The 22,135-nt window shown below is 42.0% G+C and overlaps 1 protein-coding gene across 1 annotated transcript in view; it reads left to right on the top strand.

Annotated features, from left to right (window-relative positions):
• The window catches only part of LOC145390253 (zwei Ig domain protein zig-8-like), a 70,082-nt gene that overhangs the window by 46,429 nt on the left and 1,518 nt on the right, over positions 1–22,135 (top strand). The window contains exon 6 of the mRNA XM_080265241.1: positions 11,004–11,199. Coding sequence (XP_080121367.1) covers positions 11,004–11,199 — 196 coding nt within the window. The remainder of the gene's footprint in view (positions 1–11,003; positions 11,200–22,135) is intronic.

Raw genomic sequence — 22,135 nt, 5'->3', positions numbered from 1 at the left:
AAGCACATAGATAAACATTTTTAATCTAACACCTTAATCAGTGACAGACAGTATGATTTTCGTCGTGAAAGATCCACTGTTCATATACTGTCTCTTGGCTCATACCCATCCATCAGTCAATTGACTGGCATGGAGAAACTCATGCAGTAGCCTGTGATATTTCTAAAGCATTTGACGCAGTGTGGCACCACTCCCTGCTATTCAAACTCCTTTGCTATTGCCTATCATCATTTGTTTCACTGATTGCCTCATATCTCAGCGACAGAAAGATAAGAGTAAAGATAGATGATGTATATTCCAATATCCACTCCATTAATGCCAGCATGCCACAAGGATCAGTCCTGGATCCAACCCTATTTCCAGTTCATATTAATGATCTCTTATCTACCGGTATCACCCATATTCCCATTCATTCGTAAGCAGATAGCTCAACACTTCACAGTTCCTTCACATTTAAACACCCATTCACAAAGCTTAATATTGCCAACTCGCAACTCAGTACGGCAATCTCCATAAATCATAACTTAGCTAAGATCACTGGATGGGGACAAAATAACATTGCCTCATTTGATGTTAGTAAAACCAAATATACACAGACTACTAATAGAGCTATTGCCTGATTCCTATATTACCTTCAGTGCTACTAATATTCCCATCTTAAGTACTGAAATTCTCGGCGTTTCATTTAACAATACTCTCGGCTGGGCCTCTCATGTCAGATCACTTGCAAAAACAGCTTCAAAGAAACTTGGATTATTGTACAAAATCCGTAACTTCTTCATTGACGAGCAGTTAGCTATGATTTACAAGCCATGTGCGCTCTCAGCTGGAATATTGGAATGTGGAATGTATGTGGAAAGGTTGCATTTAAACAACTGGACAAAATTCAGAACAAAGCTGTAAGAATTATTAATAACCCTGGAATTACAAATGAAGAACCTCCCCTACAGGTAGGAAGGAATGTTGCCTTCCTTGCGTTATTAAACAGCAGCTTTTATAATGCCCAGACGAAGTTGCATCTGTTTTTCACCTCTCCAGGAAGTGTAACAATTCATGCCTGAAATGTCACACTGCCGTATTGCAGAGCTTCTGCCTATCAGAATAATTTTATTTCCCGAACTGCATCTCTTTGGAACTCGCCTCTCCAGAATAGTTTCCCCACAAACTTCAAGCTATGGTTGTTCAAGTCCAACTGTTACAGATTTTTTATGAATGGAGAACACCTGTAATCTGGTAAATGGGTTATTATATTTAATTTGTTTTTCCTTTCTCTGTTCATCTTCTGTAAATAAAATTACAAAGTATATAGGTTTGTCATCGCAGATTAAACTTACACACTTCAGGTCTAAAACCAGTAGTTTCTGATCACATTTCACTTGCTGTACAATTTCTCAATTTGTCAGATGTATAACATTGTTGGTCATAATGGTAAGTATTACCTTTCCTGCCTGACTGTGCTATTATAGAACATTAGAGTCAAAGCTTAAACCAGCGCCAGACACAAATTTAATGCACTTGGTTGCTGGGTACAGCCGGGTAGAAGTTTCAGCTGCCAGCCGTGTTTGCTTAGTACTTGTTGGGCAGTAATATAAGATGGTTCAATTGTCTCACTGGTTCTCTTTAGTTTGTCTTAGAAATAGGGAAAAAGCTTTTGTCCTTTTCTGTCAAACAGGCAGTGGTAATTGAAAACATTATTTTACAGTCCAGGCAATAAAGTGATGATTTTCACAATTATTTTTATATTATAATGATCATCATATTCTGTTTTCATGCCTGTTTCCATGTGAAATGAGTGAGATGGGCCTGCAATCCTGCCAGTTCAAGGTTCAAATCCTCGCTGGGACAGGGACAGTTTAAAGATTAGAATTTAATAAAATCGGACTTCACTGATCTACCAGAAGACCTGCCGACATGTAATAATACACCCCGCTAGTGCCAATACACCAGTCCTGTTTGGAGACAGCCGTAGAATGTATTCAGTATGGACGGTGGATGTTAGCGCCGAAGTGGTGACATGTGGAGGTGTATGGTATGCAGGAGGACTACTGGGCCTTGGGAGCAGGCTGTGAAACCTATGCCTAGAGTCGGACACACACACACACACACACACACACACACACACACACACACACACACACACACACACACACACACACACACACACACACAAATCTGAGGTCAGCAAGCACCATCTCGTCATATGTCTTTCTCAGCCTACCTCTTCGTCAGTGGCCGATACCTCAGTACATATACAGTACCTCTACACCTCTTCACTCAACTCCCCTGGTCCATTCTCTCTACATGTCCAAACCATCTCAGTTTCTTCCGTTCTAATTCTTTTCTGATAATAGAAATGTCAAAACATCACAATCTCCTCTAATCTCATTCCAGTCTGAAACTTTCCACTTCCTGCCATCCTCTTACCTCAGCTTAGAAATCCAGCCATCCAGTTTTACTCGACATATCCATCAGATCGTTTTCTTGTTGTTTGATTTCATTTGTTGCTATGTACAGAACTATCCGGCAATCCGGGACTGAGAAAAGAACTGTTCCACTAGATACTGAATAACTGATAATATGGGTCTGACAACCACCCGGATACCTTTCCTGGTGCACCCCTAGAGGTCTGCCTCAAGTGATGAGTCTCTTTGACACGCGGCATATATATATATTATGAACTAATGTTTTATTTAATAAAACAAAGTTCTTAACAACTTGTGCAGAAGTCTCGAGTGCTGATGTCTGGAAATGTAACATCCAGTATATTTGCTGTCGTATTCCTGGAACTATTGGTCTTTTATTGGTTCCACAGGAGCGTCAATGCATTGCTTGTATCTCCCGTAATATCTTCAGCCTTAAGATCCTTACTTCATCCCGACGGATACTCATGAAACTTCTTTCACGATATATCAAGGTGTGTTCAGGCTGGAATGGTGATCTCTGGAGCCAGATCTATGGACCTTATACTTCAGTCCTTTCCTGAGTGTAATTGGTGGTACAGAATTTTTGTTTTCTTAGGCTTAAGCCCTTTGTCTTCAGGGGTAGTGATAATACTTAGACCGGTGTACGTATCTTTTATCAATTGCATTTCTACATTTTCCCCTGTTTCTAGTACACTTACTAGTACTACAAATACTACAAGTGGCTAGCACTGTAATTAATATTACAGCTATGATACTCCAGCAATAACAATATAGGTAACAGCACTAAAAAAAAAAAGAAAAAAAAAAGAGCAAGTCATGTAAGGCATCATCTTAATGGCTAACGTAATATATAGTGTAAGTCAGTAAAAACGCACCAGTAAGTTATCTGTGGTTTACTGTATGTAAAGTTCGAAATAACTAAATTTTGTTCACACAGGCCATTAATATCTCCTGTAAGATTACAACAGAATATAAGGGCAAGAAATTTATTACATAAACAGTTATCAGTGCACTTGTGACTTGACTCTTAGACAGGCAACTCCACACTACCTCTGTCAGTCACTACGGGAAGTGGCCACCATTTGCAGCCATGCAAAATACAATCCTACGCATCATACTTGACACCAATTCTCTTAATATGTGTTGTGGAAGCCTCTCTCTCTCTTCTTGCACTGCCTGGATCAGTTGTTGTCTGTTTTGTGGTGTGGGATCACGCGGAGATGGGCGCCCCTTAGGATAATCTCACACATGTTCAGTTGGATTTAAATCAGGTGAGAAGGCAGGCCATAGCATTATGTTAACTTTCTCAGCTTGCAGAAACTCAGCTGTGACACGAGCAGCGTATGGACGATCGTTATCTTGTTGCAACGTCGTTACACCTGTAAGGTCTCGTAGATACGAGATCACTTGGGGCCTAAGAACTTTGTCGACGTATCCTAGATCCTGCGGTTGCTTTCGATGATCAAAAGAGGTGTCTTTCAGTCGACTGGAATGCCTGCCCATGCCATGATGGCGGGTCTACCCCAGCGATTACCCTGTCTCACACAACAGTTAGCGTAACTTTCATTACGTCGTCTCCCAACGCACAATCGTCCGTCAGAATGATCCACACAGAAGCGACATTCATCAGTAAAGAGAACAGCATTCCACTGTCTTCTGATCCAATGTTCGTGTTGGCTACACCACTGTAGTGTGTTCCGACGACGGGCGAGTAAGAGATCCAAATCTCTTACGGGTCTACGTGCGTTTAGGCCAAACGACAGCAGTCGTCGCTGCACGGTGGACCTGCTTATCCGATGATTAAGTCGACCAGGAGTCTCAAGTGCTGTTTACACTGCCGAATGGAATCTGTCCTGGAGATGCAGCATCCATATGTGGTGATCTTGACGTTCTGTGCTGGCATGTACCGGTACTCTTCCAGGACGGTGTCAGGTCTCAACTGAGCCTGTTTCATGATGCCGCCGGATGAGCCGGACAATCGCTGAATGATGGCACCCCATTCCACGGGCTACCTCACGTTGCGCCATGCCACCCTGCAGCATCCCTGAGGCAGGATGGCGTTGAAGGCATGACAAACGTGGCATAGTGGCAACCTGTCAAGACCTAACAGTGTATTCCACGTACACACTATCATAGACGTTATACAGCCACGTGATTCATTTCCACCAATTGGCAGCAAATGGAATGGTTTGAATGGATTAATCGTATCTCTGAGACATTGCTTTGTGAACAAAACGAACCTATTTTGTTCAGATGGTTGTTGTATGAGTACATGATCATACCAAATTAGACCAGTGTTGGAAACAGGCAACGGTTCACGAATGATTGCAGCTGTATTGGGTGATGCGTTTTCACTGACTCTCAGTGTATGCATTAGGCACCCAGCACGCACGCACGCACGCACGCACGCACGCACGCACGCACGCACGCACGCACGCACGCACGCACGCACGCACGCACGCACGCACACACACACACACACACACACACACACACACACACACACACACACACACACACACACACACAAAGGTTACCCCGATGTAATATTTTCTTGTGATCTAATAATTCGGCTTCCATTACTTTGTACATCATTTTCCCCTCCTCCCTCTCCCCTTTCTCACTCCCTCTTATCTCATCTCCTTTCCTTCCCTTTCCTTCCTTCCTCCTCTCTCTCTCTCTCTCTCTCTCTCTCTCTCTCTCGTCCATTTATTACTTTTCTCTTTGTCTGTCTGTCTGTTTCTCACTTCCTTCTGTGTGTGTGTGTGTGTGTGTGTGTGTGTGTGTGTGTGTGTGTGTGTGTGTGTGTGTGTGTGTGTGTTTATTTGTTGTACCAGTTATCCTCTCCTTTACGTTTTCTTTTCGTGTCGTATACGTTTTATCCTCCTTCCCTCATTTCATGTTTTTCTTTGTATTCCTTATTTCGTTCAGTCTCTCATCTTTATCTTCTTCCCTTCGTTCACCGACATTCTCCTTTTCATCTCCTTCCATTCATTCTCACATCTCTCTCCCTTCCCTCCATTCTTCCACTCTCTCCTCTTCATTCTCTCTCTCTCGTCTCGTCATTGTAACATTCTTGCGTCTCTCCCCTTTTTCTTCATTCAGTCACTCTCTGCCACTTCATTTCTTTCTCTCACTGTTTTCTTTTCCCATCATTAGCCCTCCCTTTCTCATCCACTTCCCGTCTTTCTCACACGCTCTTCTGTCTCCTTTTTTTCCTTTCTTTCATTCACTTCTCTTTCTCTTTTCCTTTCAGTCACCCACCTCTCTCCCTTTTCCTTTATTCTATCACTCTCCGTTCCTTCCCTTCACACTCTCACTCCTTTTACCTTCATTCATTCTCTCACTTTCTTCCTTCCCCTCAATCTATCAATCTCTGTTCTTTTCTTCCCTTCATTCTCTTACCCCTCTCCTTTTCTCTCCTTTCCTTCTCCCTTCCTAATTTCCCTCCCTGCTGTGAGCTGGAAGGGCCAGGTGGGAGGGAGGGAAGGAGGGAGGGAGGGAATCAGAGGGTGGGAAGGAGGCGGGGAATCAATGAAGGAAAGGAGAGAAGGAGGGGTCTGCCAAGCTGTCCGGGTCTGGGGGTAGAATTGGGTAAGGCCTTGATGTCCAGCCTTCAATAGCAGACACAATTTTGACTGAGATTTCCGGGTGCAATACTGATCAAGATATTCGGATGCAACACTGTCGAGAATATCATATTTAGCATTGACCATGATTTTCACATACGATATTGATAAAGCATTACAGGTGCAGTATCAAGCACAGTTCTGAATAAGATATACAGGCGCAATGTTTACCAGGAAATTCAGATGCAATATTGTCAAGATACATCAGCCGCAATACTGATTAAAAACTTCAAACGCACTGTTGCCACGAATATCAGGCTCAGTATTGGTAGAGGATTACGGGTACAACATTGATGAAGAATATCAGCTGTATTATTAATAAAGGGCTCCAGGAAAAATGTTGATAAAGAAATTTAGATGCAATAATGACAAAAGATATAGATACTCGTGCATTACTGATAAAAAAAAATCCAGATGCAATGTTGAGGAAGAACATCAGATGAAACAGTCACCAAGAGTTTCAAAGCTCAAGTTTAAAGAAGACTGAACATGTAAATCTTAGCGGCGTAAATTTGGCTATCATTCTGCTGTGGTGTTATGTAATTATGACCAACAGAGCCTGCCTCATTTTCGCTGAGAACATGAGATGTTTGAAGAAGTTTGAAAGACGAAGAAAAAATTAGCTTTATTGTTTTACAAAAAAGGCGACTCAAAAGATCTCAGTAACTATCGACCCATTACCTTATTACCAGTTAATTACAAACTCTTAACCTAAAGTCTTTACCAACAGCATAACAGCAAATTTGGAAGAAAACCTGCCCCGTGAACAGGTAGGATGCCGAAGCAGGTGTTTGACTGCTTATCATCTGCACACAATTAATCAGCTAACTGAGAAAGCTAAAGAGCAATAATAAACCATTGTGTTTAGGTTTTGTTGACTGCGAAAAGGCTTTCGACTCAGTGGAGCACATAGCAATTATAAATTCATTGCGGGAACAAGTAGTAATTGAGAATATTTCACAAGTGGTCGAAAACATATATAATGGGGGAACTGCTACGGTTAAATTGCATAAAGACTCGGGGAAAAAATAGACTGAGAAGGGCGTGAGTGAGGGAGGTCAAGTTTCACCAGAATTGTTTACAGCATGCATAGCAAGTATTTTCAGAAAGTTAGACTGTGAAAACAAAGAGGTAAACTTGAGGGAGAAAACCTAAACCATTTAAGTTTTGCAGATGGCATTGCCCTGATCTCAGAAACAGCCGAGGCGTTGCAAGAAACATTAAACGACTTAAATAGATTAAGTCTTAAAGCAGGGCTAGTAATGAACCGGAGTATAACTAAAATAATGTTTATTCCAAATATACCAAAGAACGTCGTCAGAATAAGCGAACAAATTCTTGAAGTCGAAGAGTACAGTTACTTAGGGCAAATACTAAAACTAACGAAAGACCACGACAGCGAAATAAACAGACGCATTACAGTTGGATGGAAAGCTTATGGTAAACATAGAGAAATTATGAAACGTAGCTTGCCAGCTTGTATGAAACGAAAAGTATATAACGACTGTATAATCCCAGCTATCAACTACAGCTGTGAGACTTGGAAACTGACAAAATCGATGGAAAATCAGCTATTCCGTTCTCGAAGAGCAATTGAGAGGTCACTGTTGGGAATATCTATAAGAGGCAGGAAAAGGTCAGTTTGGATGAGAGAGATGACTAGGGTTAAAGACATTATATAAGTTATAAATGAACAGAAATGGAGGTGGGCGGGTCATGTAGCTAGAACAAGGAATAATCGATGGAGCAAGAGGTTGACTGACTGGACTCCACGAGACTCTCTCTCTCTCTCTCTCTCTCTCTCTCTCTCTCTCTCTCCACATCCAGAATGAAAGCCATTCGCACACCCTGTTATAAAGCAGTTTAATACCACTGACAATCTCGTCTCTTGCTGTCAAAATGCTGGTATAACTGGAGGCGATAATGAGACAATAAAATAAAGTAATATTACATTTCAAAGGAACTGGTTGCATAAACATGTTATCAGTAATGCCGGTAGAGCCTTTCACTAGAACCCGAGAACAAAGTGTAATACTGGAAGTGTGTGGGAAGTCCAATAAGCAGGCTCTCCTTCAGGAGGCATTCAATGACTGCTCAAATGTAAAATGCATATATTTATAGCAGAAGAGGAGAACAAGCGAGCAAAATTGTAGAGCAGCTTGTAATATATTTTCTGTTTCCCTTCCCTCCCCTTTTTCCTTTCTCCTCCTCCTTTCTTGTCATCCCTCTTTGCTCCTTTTCCACCTCATCCTAATCTCAACCTTCCTTCCCTTCACAACTCTCATAATCTGTTTCCTTCATTTCCCTCCCTCTTTCCCCCTCTTCCTTCTTTTCCATCCTTCTCCCTTTTCTTCTCTTTTCCCATTCCTTTCCCTGCCCCCCTTTCTCCCGGCTATTTCTCCTTTTTCCTTATTTTTATCATCATTTGTGACTTAATACTAGCTGATATGGATTTATTCATACCAAGTCAATAGTTCACTAAAAGATCGAACTCTCCAAAATGGTTTGATGGCAACTGTGCCAGAGCAACAGCCCAAAACTCATTAGCATATAACTCTTACTTAAAATCAAAAACATCTGAATCACTCTCCCAATTTACAATTGCTAGAAATCATGCAAAAGCTGTATTAAATCTATCTAAATCAAACTTTCTTCAAAAGCAAACATCAAAACTACTTAACAACCTTAATGACAATAGAATATTCTAGTCAGGTCTTAATTCTTTCAATAATAACTTTAAGAAGTCATCTTCCATTCCCCCACTAAAATTTTCAGATGGCAACATTACAAATGACCCGGGTGGGAAAGCGAATATTTTTGCCAGTACATTTGCCAGAAATTCTACCATAGACGATGCCAGCCAGAATGTCCCAGTACTAGAACTTGACTCGCCCGAATCTGCCCCACTTAAAATACAGAGAAGATACGTAAAATCCATCCTAGACAATTTACCTACCAACAAAGCTCCAGGCCCAGATGAAATTCCGCCAATTGTTTTGAAAAAGTGTTCCCCAGAACTTGCCTCTGTTCTTGCTAAATTATTCAGACTATGCATACGTACTTATTCATTCCCAAATTCATGGAAAGAAGCCAATATCCACCCAATTCCGAAGAAAGGAAGTTCATCTGACCCCTCTGATTACAGACCAATAGCTGTCACATCTTCTCTTGGTAAGGTATTTGAAACTTTAATTAATAAGAAGGGGTAGACCGAGTATGAGGTGGAGGGATGGAGTTGAGAGGTATATGAGGGAGGGGGGGGTAAGTTGGGGGGAGGGTAGTCAAATGGTGGGTGACAGAGTGACTTGGAGGCGTTTTGTCTGCAGCCACCCTTTGCGGGATTAGGGCGTCGGGCTATAAATAGATAGATAGACATTGTTAAACATCTTGACTCCAACAACTTAATTTGTGATAGACAATATGGTTTTCGCCACGAAAGATCCACCATTGACATACTCAATCTCCTAACTCATACCATCCATCAGTCAATTGATCTACATGGAGAAACTTATGCAGTAGCCCTTGATATTTCTAAAGCTTTCGACAGAGTATGGCACCGTTCCCTGCTGTCCAAACTCCCTTGCTATGGACTATTGTCTTTTGTTCCTTTGATTTCTTCATATCATAGTGACAGGAAAATAAGAGTAAAAGTAGATTATGTATATTCCAATTTTTACTCAATTAACGCTGGCGTGCCGCAGGGATCAGTTCTGGCTCCAACCCTATTCCTGGTTCATATTAATGATCTCTTATCTGTCACCCACAATCCCATCCACTCATATGCAGATGACTCAACACTACATAGTTCATTCACACTTAGACACTCATTTACAAAGTCTAATATCTCTACCTCTCAATTCTACGATCAGTGAATGGGGACAAAACAACCTTGTCTCATTTAATGGTAGTAAAACTAAATATATACAATTTACTATTAGACAGATATTGCCAGATTCGTACATTACCTTCAGTGCTACTAATATTCCCATCTCCAAAAGTATTGAAATTCTTGGCTTCTCACTTAACAATGCCCTCAGCTGGACCTCTCATGTTAGATCACTTGCTAAAACCGCCTCAAAAAAACTTGGATTATTGTACAGAATCCGTAACTTCTTCACTGACGAGCAGTTAGCTATAATTTATCATGCTCTCTCTCAGCTTGAATATTGCTCACCGTTGTGGAATGGATGTGGAGAGATTGCATTAAAACAACGAGACAAAATTCAGAACAAAGCTGTAAGAATTATTAACAACCCTGCCATTACAAATAAACTACCTCCCCTACAAGTAAGAAGGAATGTTGCCTCCCATGCATTGTTTTACAGATATTTTTATGGCAAATGCTCAGACGAAGTTGCGTCCACGGTGCCACCTGTCCGTGCCTTCCCTCGTGCTACACGGGCATCTGTAGCGCTCATGCCTGGAGTGTCACTCAGCCATATTGCAGAACTTCTGCCTATCAGAATTCTTTCATTCCCCGAACTGCATCTCTCTGGAACTCGCTTCCCCAGAGTTGCTTCCCTCCAGATTTCAACTCACAGCTGTTCAAATCTAACTGTTACAGATATTTTATGAACAGAGGACACCAGTTATCTGGTGTATGGATTATTATTTTATTCATTTGTTTTTCCTTCCTCCGTTCTGTTATTAAAAAAAAAAAAATCCCATCCCCGCTATATAACTTTCTTCTCCACACTCCCTCTTCAGCCTCTTTCCCCTCTATTCCCACTCTTTCCCACTCCTTCCATTTCACTTCCTCCTCCCTAATTTCTCACTTTCCTCTCCATTCTTTCCACAGCTCCCTCTTCCACTTCTCTCTTCCCACTTCCCTCTCTCCTCACTCACTTCCTTCTCCCATTTTCTCATATCCTTCTTAACTTCCTAGGTCCTCCTCCCTACAGTCATATTTCCCTCGCATCACATTCTCCATTCCCCCTTTCTTCCCCTGCAGGTAGAGTGGGTGCACAACAGCAGCGTGGTTAGCATCAGTGGTGGACGTGGTGGGGTGAGCGTACACACTGAGAGGGGCGGCCCGCAGCTCTCCTCGACCCTCTCTCTGGCCAAGGTGGAGATGAGGGACGCTGGCAACTACACCTGTCGACCACACTCACTCACACCTGCCTCCGTCACCGTCTTCATTGTGGATGGTTAGTTGGGTGTGTGGAGGAAGGGATGGTGAAGGTGTAGAGGAGTGCAAGCAGGGGAGGAGTAAGTGTGTGTGTGTGTGTGTGTGTGTGTGTGTGTGTGTGTGTGTGTGTGTGTGTGTGTGTGTGTGTGTGTGTGTGTGTGTGAGAGAGAGAGAGAGAGAGAGAGAGAGAGAGAGAGAGAGAGAGGGTAATGAGATGATAATTTCATGTGACCTCGTACACAAATATAACAGTTTTGTTATACTGTCAACGGCGTATGTATTGTTACTCACATGTTGGATGAAACGGGAACCGAGTGGCATTGCTCTACATTTTTTGGTATCTCTGATGATTCTGAATAACTGAAAAATTAAAGCTGGTCATGTTGATATACTTGATTGCGTGACATGGTACATAATAATATATCGTTACCGAAATACGACAGACATTACATTGTTTAAAAACTCTTCGCCCTGCGTGTCAGAATGTGCAATAAAATGAGTGTAGCGATTATATTTTTGTTGACTGGACATGGCACACCTGCTGGTATAGTTTTTTTTTTTTTTTTTAATAGGTTTATCTTATTTATAACTCAGTACACGACACAGCACTGTAGGGAACGGTGTCAATGAATCTCACTGTGGAATGGGTATGGAATACATAAAAATTTAAGACGGCAGATTTAGGAGTATAGCTTGACAAATGGCACCAAGAACTAAGAAAGAGGAAAGAGAAGCATAAGATTATGAATTATGGTAACTTTACTCAAGGTGCAGCTCCTTCTCTCAGTATGGTCAGCTATTTGAACTTAATGTTTGTTGGTACGTGAATGGACATGTCAGCTTAGAATAGGGGCTCTCAGATCTTTGTCTAGACTCGACTAAATTAACTTTTCATAATCAGAACTTCTATAGCAGTCTATTTCAGCTAAAGCCAGACTGTAGTCATAAAAATCTGAGAGACAATTCTAGTGTTCTGTTCTAGCTCAGGGTAGATAACTCTTTTCATCTGAAAGTGAATCATAGGAGTCAAGGAGAGTTAAATATCTGGTCATATTATTCTCCCGTGTATCATTTTCTTTGGTTCAGCTTTGTCCAATGCTAAATTGCCCGATTGCTGTTACTGTATTTCGAGGTGTACCGACACCTGTAAGAAACTATACCTCTCCATACCCAAGTAAAGGTGGCGTCACACTGGACCGTTTTTCGCTCGTAGTTTGACAAGCGCCGAGCATTTGCAGGCCAGAAGGGCATTCTCGCAAGCAACGGCAGATGGCTAGTGCTCCCCGGTTGGACGGAGAGCAACTCGTCAGACGAGCAGCAAGTGACCCGGATGTAAGCAAGAAAAATGGCCGCCCTCCACCAAAGTACTCATCGGAAACCTTCCCAAAAGTGTCCCTCTCAACGTATAATGTGGAACTCCTTTATTATACATTCATTACTGGAAGAAGTGAGGAAATATCCAATGTTGTGGGACCATACCAACGAACTATTCCTTCTGAAGCTCTTCTTCTCAGTTATGATCGAACCCACACGTTTTGTTTTTCTGCAGTTCCTAAAGAATACCTAAAACTGCTATAATAGCTGCACATTTTGCGACAGTCCGTATATCAGAGGCGGTTGGCGCCATTTCTAGCTTTGTTCATTTACTTTAGGCTGATGCTGGTGATTATGCTAGTTGTTCGGAAAACGGCTGGGCTGTTGAGTGTGAAGATACTGCTCATTTGCTCTCCAGCAAATGCTCGGCGCTTGGCAAACCACGAGCGAAAAACGGTCCAATGCGGAGCCAGCTTAAATAAACATGCCAAGATAAAAAAAAAAAAAAAAAAAAAAAAAAAAGCATTCAGGAGCCGAATGCTAATCGCCCGCCAGAATATGTTGTTGGCCAAGTCCAAGATTTTCGCCATATCTTGATACCTTGAAGGTCTCATGTTGATAACTCATACCGTTCATGAGATATAATGGTGCTAAAGGCGGGCGATAAAAACTAGTTGACCTTTGGCAGCCATTTTAGTGACCCTGACCTCGAGTTTCCATTTTCTAACTCATGTAAAACTTTGGCCAAATCTTGATGCCCTGAAGGTTTCATGTTGATATCTCGAGCCGTTCAAGAGATATAATAGGAACACACACACACACACACACACACACACACACACACACACACACACACACACACACAATCGCTCCGCCCTGTAAAGGCTGGCGATAACCCGTCCCCGGCAGTCAGTTTAGTGCTGACATATAAGCAACAGGATGTCTAGTCAAAGATATCACATATCAAGTTTGGAGTAAATCGGGTGAAAATTGACAATTTTATCCCCATTTGAAATTTTAGGCCCGACACATCTGACATTGACCCCCCTGCTGTAATGAGGCATGTTATAGGATGCAGATCTGAAAGATACACCTTAAGGTTTTGGTTTCATGTCGATATGACGAATTTGAAGGGAATTATAACGATAAAACGATTTTAACCAATACACTTTTTTTTTTTTTTTTAACATTTTTGGGGCCTACAGCCAGGGCCTTGGCCCAATTTGGCCCCAAATTTTAATCAGGTGATCAGAAGGTCATAGCCCATCATCCCTGTAACTTTAGCCAAAATCGCACTAGAAGTTTTCGCGTAATGTTAACAGACAGACAGAGACACAAACAAACAGAGAAACCGAGTGAAAACAATTCCTGTCCCCAGGCCCCTCCGGGGAGGGGGCGGGTAACAAAAAGGAAGATACCAAATGGAAATCTGCCTAGCCTATCCAGGAGAGAAGCAAAATAGTACACAATAGTTTTACAACGGCGCCAGGAAAATAATGTTTTACAAAAATACGTATCGGTAACAGTTAGAAAATAATCCTTGCCACTTTTCAATGCATAATAATAAGTAAGCTAATACTCAAATACACAAAATGATCACGATAAAACTTGCCCTCATGGTCGACAGAAGTGGAAATTTATTAACTCTACCTGTAAATCTGTTCCATGACGATGATACTCCATCTATATGTGTAACAAATAGAATGGAAAAGTATACCTCTCCAGAACTCAGTGATTAAATAAACATCTATCTATCTATCTATCGCCAGACGCCTCAATCCCTTTTGGGGTGACCACAAACAAATCGCCTCCAAGTCGCCGTCCCCCGCCATTTCACTGCCCTGCTCCCAACTCACACCCCCCCTCTCTCATATACCTCTCCACCCCATCCCTCCATCTCATCCTCGGCCTCCCCCTCCCTCTTCCCCCCTCCACCTCACTCACATACACTCTCTTCGTCAGTCTTTCACCCTCCATCCTCTCCACATGGCCAAACCACCTCAGCGTGTTCCTCATAACGCTTCCTATCACATCCACATCAACACCACAACGCTCCTTTATATCCTCATTCGTCAGCCTGTCTCTCCATGTGACTCCACAGGCTCCTCTTAAATAACTCATTTCCACTGCTCTCACTCTTGACTTGTGTCCTTCCAACAACGTCCAAGCTTCACTCCCATACGTTAGAGTTGGTATCACAATACTGTCATGTAGTAACTTTTTCACTTCCATGCTCACTTCCCTGTTTCTTATCACTGCTTTCAAAGAACCAGCAACCTTTCTTCCCTGCTGTACCCTTTCAAGCACTTCACCCTCCAAACCTCCATCCTTACTCATCACACTACCCAAGTATTTAAACGTACTCACATTTTCCAGTTCCTCACCATCCAACCTCGCTGTACATTCACTGACTTCACCTCTCTCAAAGACTATCACTTTACTCTTCCCTACATTCACCTTTAGATTCCGTTTCTTACACACTCTCCCAAACTCATCCACCAAGCCTTGCAACTCCCCTTCGTCTTCACTCAACAACACAGTATCATCTGGAAACAACAGTACAGGGAGTTTCCAAACACTATCCTCTCTCACCATGGCCACTCCAACATCCACTACCCTACCTTGAACCTCTTTTATTACCCCATCCATGTACAGATTGAACAACCATGGAGACATGACACATCCCTGTTTCTACCCAACTTTCAAAGAGAAAAATTCACTTAGTTCACCATCCACATGCACTGCAGCCTTCGCACCATCATACATACTCTTCACAGCATTCAACAACTTCCCATCTACTCCATATATTCTTAACACTTTCTACAATCCTTGTCTATCCACCCTGTCATATGCTTTCTCCAAATCCATGAAAGCCGCATACAACTTCTTTCCCTTCTCTAGAAACTTTTCCACTTAAGATCTAAGAATGAATATATGATCTACACAACCTCTTCCCTTCCTAAAGCCTCCCTGTTCTTCTCCAACTAATTTCTCTGTTCTTTCTCTAACTCTGTCAATAAGTATCCTACCATACACTTTTCCTATTATACTAAGAAGACAAATGCCCCTATGATTACCACACACTTCTTTTTCTCCTTTTCCTTTGTACAAGGTAATAATTATACCTGACTTCCAATCCTCCGGGACTCTACCTTCCTCCCAGGCCAATCTGCACATCTTCCACATCCATTCTACTACTATCTCTCCCCCATGCATCAGCATTTCACCACACACTCCATCAATTCCTGGGTCTTTCCCCGATTTAACTTTCTTCATTGCTTCCACAACTTCTATCCTACTGATTTCTTCCTGTCTTCTCACCTCCCTCCTTCTCCCAGCCATTCTCCAGCCACTTATACTCGCATTACTTCCATCTTCTACGTTCAACAATTCCTTAAAGTGTTCTCTCCATCTGCTCACTTTTTCTCCCTTCTCCACTAGTAATCTACCATTTTTATCTTTCACTCCCCTGCTAACTTCACTTCCGCCCTGTCTTACTCTTTTCACCTCTTTCCAGAACATTTTCCTACAGTCCCTCCACTTTACACTCAAATTCCTTCCAAATTCCTCATCCACTCTCTTCTTACTCTCTCTTACTAATCTTTTCACCTCTCTCCTTCTTTCTACATATAACTCTCTCTTCCGCCTCTCAACTTCTTCCACGCCCCTATTTCTCATCAATTCATTGTATGCTTTCTTCTTTTGTGCCACAGCCTGTTTCACCTCTTCAGTCCACCACGCTGTTCCTTGCACCCCCCTCCGTCTTTTCCTTCCACACACCACATCACATGCTGCACATACTTCTTCTGTAAATATCCTACACACACCTTCCACGTCTCCCATCTGCTCCAATTCATATTTGCCCAATCGTTCCTCCACTTCTCTCTTATACTCTGCCTTTTTCTCATCCTCTTGTAACCTTTCCACTCTTCTTGCAACTATTCCTTCCTCTCGTCTTTCCCTTCTTCTATTCCTCCATCTTACTTGAATTCTAATTCTGGCCACCACCAAGTAGTGGTCAGAAAGTCCACTCCCCCAACCTCTATAAACTCTTGCATCCATTACACATCTTCGCATCCTTTCATCCACACACACATAATCAATCATTGCCTTCCTTTCATTCAGTTCACCACCCACCCTTCTCATCACTCGCCATGTATACCTGTGGATCATTTTATGCCTGAAGAGGGTATTGGCTATCACCAACCCCCTCCCAGCACAAATGTCCACTAACGCACTCCCATTCTCATCTATCTCAGCAGGCACATCCCACTCACCAGCTATTCCATCCACCTTCACATTCCCAACTTTAACATTTATATCACCAATCAAAAACACTCTCTCATTCCTTCCAAACTTTTCCATGCACACTTCTGCATTTGTCCAGAACTCTTCTCTCACTCTTCTAGCAAGATCTTGCGTTGGCGCATACACACACACACACAATCGCCCACATTTGTATTCCAACTTTCAACTTTACCCACACAAGCCTTGACCCAACTGATCCATACTGTCTTATGCTCCTCTTCCATCTTTTACTCACAACTATAATGGTGGGTGGTTCTTTGAGTGATCCATTTCAAGTTAGGTCAGGAGTAATTCAAGGAGGACTTCTTTCGCCATTGTTGTTTGTTTTGGTAATGGATTATGTTATGAAAAAGGTTGTAAGGAGAACAGGTGCAGGAATTAACTGGAAAGACAATAAGAAGCTGATGGATTTGGACTATGCTAATGACATTGTACTGATTTGCAGAAGTAATTACGAAATGCAGAGAGTGCTTGATTGTCTGGTGGAGGAAGGAAAAAAAGTGGGATTGGTAATAAATTGTGGAAAGACTGAAATTATTAATATGAACGTGGAGAACCAAATCGATTGTGTAATTGGGAATAATGTGGTGAAGATGTAGAAAACTTTAAATATCTGGGAACGATTGTATCATCTAATGGATCATTAAACAATGAAATTGAGGAGAGGATTAGACAGGCTTGGCGAGCTGTTGGAATGTTGAAATCTGTTTGGAATAATAATATGCTTTCGGTACATACTAAAGTGAAAATTTACAAGTCCATGGTTAGACCCATTTTAATTTACGGGCATGAGTCATGGTACAGTACAATTGCAACAGATCAGAAAGTATTAGGATTTGAGAATAAAATACTGAGAAGGATTCTTGGGGTAAAGTGGCAAGACAGAGTTACAAATGAAAGAGTAAGGGATATTACGAGAGTGGAACCAGTTAATGAATATGTGAGACTGTCTCGCTGGAAGTGGCTGGGGCACATATACAGAAAAGAAGGTTGTTTAATACAGGATGTGCCAGAGTGGATTGCTAAAGGAAGAAGAGGTAGAGGTAGGCCGAGGGAAACCTGGTTGAGGACAATGAAAAAAGAAGCAGGAGAGGAGTGTTGGTGGGACCTGAAGGAGATGGCAAGAGACAAATATTGGTGGAGAGAGTTCATTGAGACCCTATGCATCCCGTGGGGTGCCACAGGAAATGATTGATTGATACATACTCCTTCCTTTGCCCTCTCATTCTCACCTACTCCTGCATATATACCCCATCCATACTCCCATTCTCTCACACTTTCTCCTCTCCATTTTGTTTCAATTATTCCACATACATCCACTTTCGCACCCTCAAGCACCTGGACAATCTCTCTCTCTTTCACCTCATCATTCGCTCCCCTTACATTCCACGTTCCGATAACCATGTCCTTTGCCCGGTCCTTGGTCGTCATCGTTTGGTCAGTCCTTGTCCGAGGCTTACTGTTTGTTTTTTTAGTTAGTTGTTTTCCGGGGAGGGGCACTAACCCTCCGCCAACCCTTTTAGTCGCCTTTTACGACAAGCAGGGATACTGGGGGAGTATTCTTGAAAAAAAAACCCTACCCACAGGGGGTATGCAAACAATGATGAGGCGCAAATTTGCCTTCATTTACTAGAAACGAGGGATATGATTCAGAAAATGACCCTGTGAGGACATGGAGGTGTAACGATAACAGCATAAAAATAAACGTATCCATTTGTATTAAACGAGCAAATATACTTGATAAATAAATTGCTGCAAAAAATTATCACACGAAAATTTGCGTTTATACCCGAAAGAAGCGAAGTTGTGCATACCTCTAAAATAATTTCATGCCAAGAATGCTTTACATCAAGGCGTGGCAATAACTATGAGAAACTTAATAAGTAGATAAATAACTAAATGAAATAAGTGATCACGGGGAAAAAATCAGTTGTGTATAGATGTAAAATGACGCCGGTACGAGGAGGCATCATTAGGTCTGGCGGATGCTTGGTATATGCTGCAGGAGAGCGACGGAAACGCCCAGAGGAGAGGCCGACGGTCACATCTGACATTTGTTGACATTGATTGCCCTCACCCGCTACCCACACACACCTGACGTCACCTTACCTAACCTCACTCTTCCTTACCTCACCTCACCTTACTTCACCTCACCTTACCTACCTCATCTCACCTTATCTAACCTTATCTCATCTCACCGCCGCCTCACCTCATCACCATTTCATTTCGTTGCCATTTCACCTCTCCGCCACCTCACGTCATCTCGCTTCATCGCCACTTCACCTCACCTTACCTCATCGTTGCCTCACCTCACCTTACTTTACCTCACCTTACCTCATCGTTGCCTCACCTCACCTTACTTTACCTCACCTTACTTTACCTCACCTCACTCCATCTCACCGCCATCTCACCTCACAGTTGCACCTCAAATCACAAACTCTTAATAACTTGCTCCTTGTTACCTCACTCTTACCTCACACATCATACTTCTAAACTGTTTCTTATCATCTTTTTGTCTCTAACTTATTCTTCACTCCCCAGTTCTCACCTTTTGCTCCCGAACACTCCTTACTGTCTCCCCCCAAACATTCCGCTTCTCATATTACACCTCAACTCTATCTGGAACCTGTTTCTCAAAAATATCTCTTTAGCTCACCTAACCCCTTCCTTACAGCTTTAGTTCACTGTCTCACCTCGCTCACTTCCCTGTTCTTACCTGCAGATCATCTCACTACCCGTAAATTGTCTCTCATAATTAAACCTTTTTACCTCACCTCGTATTTATTCACGCTCAGTCACACTAACCTCACTTCATAAACTCCAACCTCTCCCATACCATACTACACTTACATGTCGTCTTTCTAATTTTAGCATTCTACTTTCAGAGACACTGGCTAAAACTTCGAAAAACCTTTCGACCTGGAGGATTTACAATATAGCATCCATGAAAACTGCATTGTAAGGCGCTTCTTCTAGGTTACATCAAATCGTCATATGATAGCATCAGTAAAATTATAAACACATCATCGTAGTGGAGGATTTAGGTCACTCATCACCTAAGCCCATTCATGTTACTGCACATCACTCTTGCACATCTTTCTCACCTCGCACAACCCTCACCTCATGATTAAACCTCACTTCAGCATCTTCAACTAATTCGCCACAACTTCACCTCACAGCCTCACCACACTGCTTGAATACTGCTCCTAACCTGTAACCTTTGACTCATCTTCATAACTGCATTAACTTTATTCTATATCGTTCCTGCTTCTAATCTCAGCTTATTCTTACGCACCTCTAACTTTCCACCCCTCACTTTTCGTTATTAATCTCACCGTCTTGACTAAACACTTCACCATACCTCGTAACATCAGACTTCTTCCCTGTACATGCTTCTCTCTCAGCTCACACATTTCACAGTAACTACTCCTCACCATTTCACTTCACAGCCTCGTCACACCATCTGACATCTACCTTTTGCTTAATAACTGTACCCATCTATCAAACATTCAGTACTGCTCCTAACACCTAACTAGTAACTTGAGCCTTATAACTGAACCCTGCTACCTCACTTTCAGTACTGCTCCTAACACCTAACCTTTAACTTTTGCTTTATAACTAAACTGCAGCCTCACCTTCGGCACTGTTCCTAACCTCGAACCTGCTGCTCATACTATAGCATTTAGCCTGCTTCATTAATTACTTCACCATTGTTTCTCTCTCTCTTTCTCTCTCTCTCTCTCTCTCCCCCTCTCCCTCTCTCTCTCTCTCTCTCTCTCCCTCTCTCTCTCTCTCTCTCTCTCTCTCCATCTAATCCCTGGGGAGGGGGGAAAGAATACTTCCCCAGTATTCCTGCTTGTCGTATGAGGCGACCAAAGAGGGCCTCATGTCTCCAGTCTTTCTCTCCTTATTGTCCTCCTGTATTCTTCTGTCCTACCTTTCGTCTTGATATTTCCGTGTTTCTTCCGGCCGTTATTTTCCTTTTACCCCTACAATGCCGTATATTATGGCTTGGTGTTAATTATCCATTATTCCTCCACCCCCCCATCTCTCTCTCTCACCCACTCATCCACTCACCAACACACACACACACACACACACACACAGGACCTCATCGCTGCTGTTTCCAACCACTTACTATTTCTTACTCATCTCACCTCACACACTACCCTGTTCTGAATTTCTGAATTATTTCTTTTCAACTCCATTTCGCCACCACTTATTTCCAGCCTTTTTACTATTTCTCTTTACATCATCTCTTTTCTTCTTCTAACCTTTTAGCCATTTATTTATCTCCACATCTCACAAGTACCATCTTCATAACGTCTACACTGTGTCGAAATAACCTCACATCACCATTACCCTATCGTTAACTTCTGCTTTGTTTCTCTTACCTCACTTCTCCTCTACACTGTTTCTAACTTCTAAGCTACTATTCTTTCATTTCACTTAAACACTGTCATGTTCCTAACTTCTGCATCATTTCTCTTTTACCAGCCCTCAAATAGTACATGCCTTTACCCCGAATCTCCGCTCTGCTCTTTCTAAATAATTTGAAGCCAACGATAGTGATGCAGTAGTAATCGACTAATGTGTGTTTACTCCCGGATATACCTCTCGTTTTTAAAGCCTTGTTTGCCACTTCATCAGTCTTAGATATATCTGTCCTGACATTCACACTCTTACTCATACAGAAGTATTATTCTCGTCAGTTTTTATTTATCAGCATTATGCTTTTCATGTAATTGTTTTTCCTGGAGTTCCCCTTGAGCTAGTAATACAGTGTCAGTAAATGAATACAGTACACTGATAAGTGAGTTCAGATATGAGCTGTGCAGTGTACAAGGGCAATAGGCATTGTCGCTTACCGCACAGGTACGCATATTCAAGGTGTATATGAACGTTTTTCTTTAAACATAATGTATAAGAACGCAGCCAAAAGTTATCCAATCATAGTGTTAAAGATAAAACAATATATTGGACCTTCCCTATAAACAGATTTTTAAAAATTAAATAAATAAACCAAGAACATGTGGTACGATTTTTGCAGCAATATATTTTCTACTTCGTTTTTAGGAAAATCCATCTCAAAGGTTTTCGATCGAGTCTGGCATAAATCCTTATTTCCAAACTGCCCTCTTACGGATTCTATCCTTCCATCTGTGCCTTCATCTATAGCTTCCTTTCTGGTCGTTCTATAGCAGCTGTTGTAGACGGTCATCGTTCTTCTCTTAGATCTATCAATAGTGGTGTTCCTCAGGGCTCAGTCCTATCACCAACTCTCTTCCTTTTATTTATCAATGACCTTCTAAGATGTACATCTAACCCTATCC

The sequence above is a fragment of the Coenobita brevimanus genome, chromosome 14 (genome assembly GCF_032717465.1).
Source record: "Coenobita brevimanus isolate Jiangsu-jjx chromosome 14, ASM3271746v2, whole genome shotgun sequence".
In the NCBI taxonomy this organism is placed as follows: Eukaryota; Metazoa; Arthropoda; class Malacostraca; order Decapoda; family Coenobitidae; genus Coenobita; species Coenobita brevimanus.
Note: the sequence above shows the minus strand (reverse complement) of the source record. Positions and strands in the feature narration are given on the sequence as shown.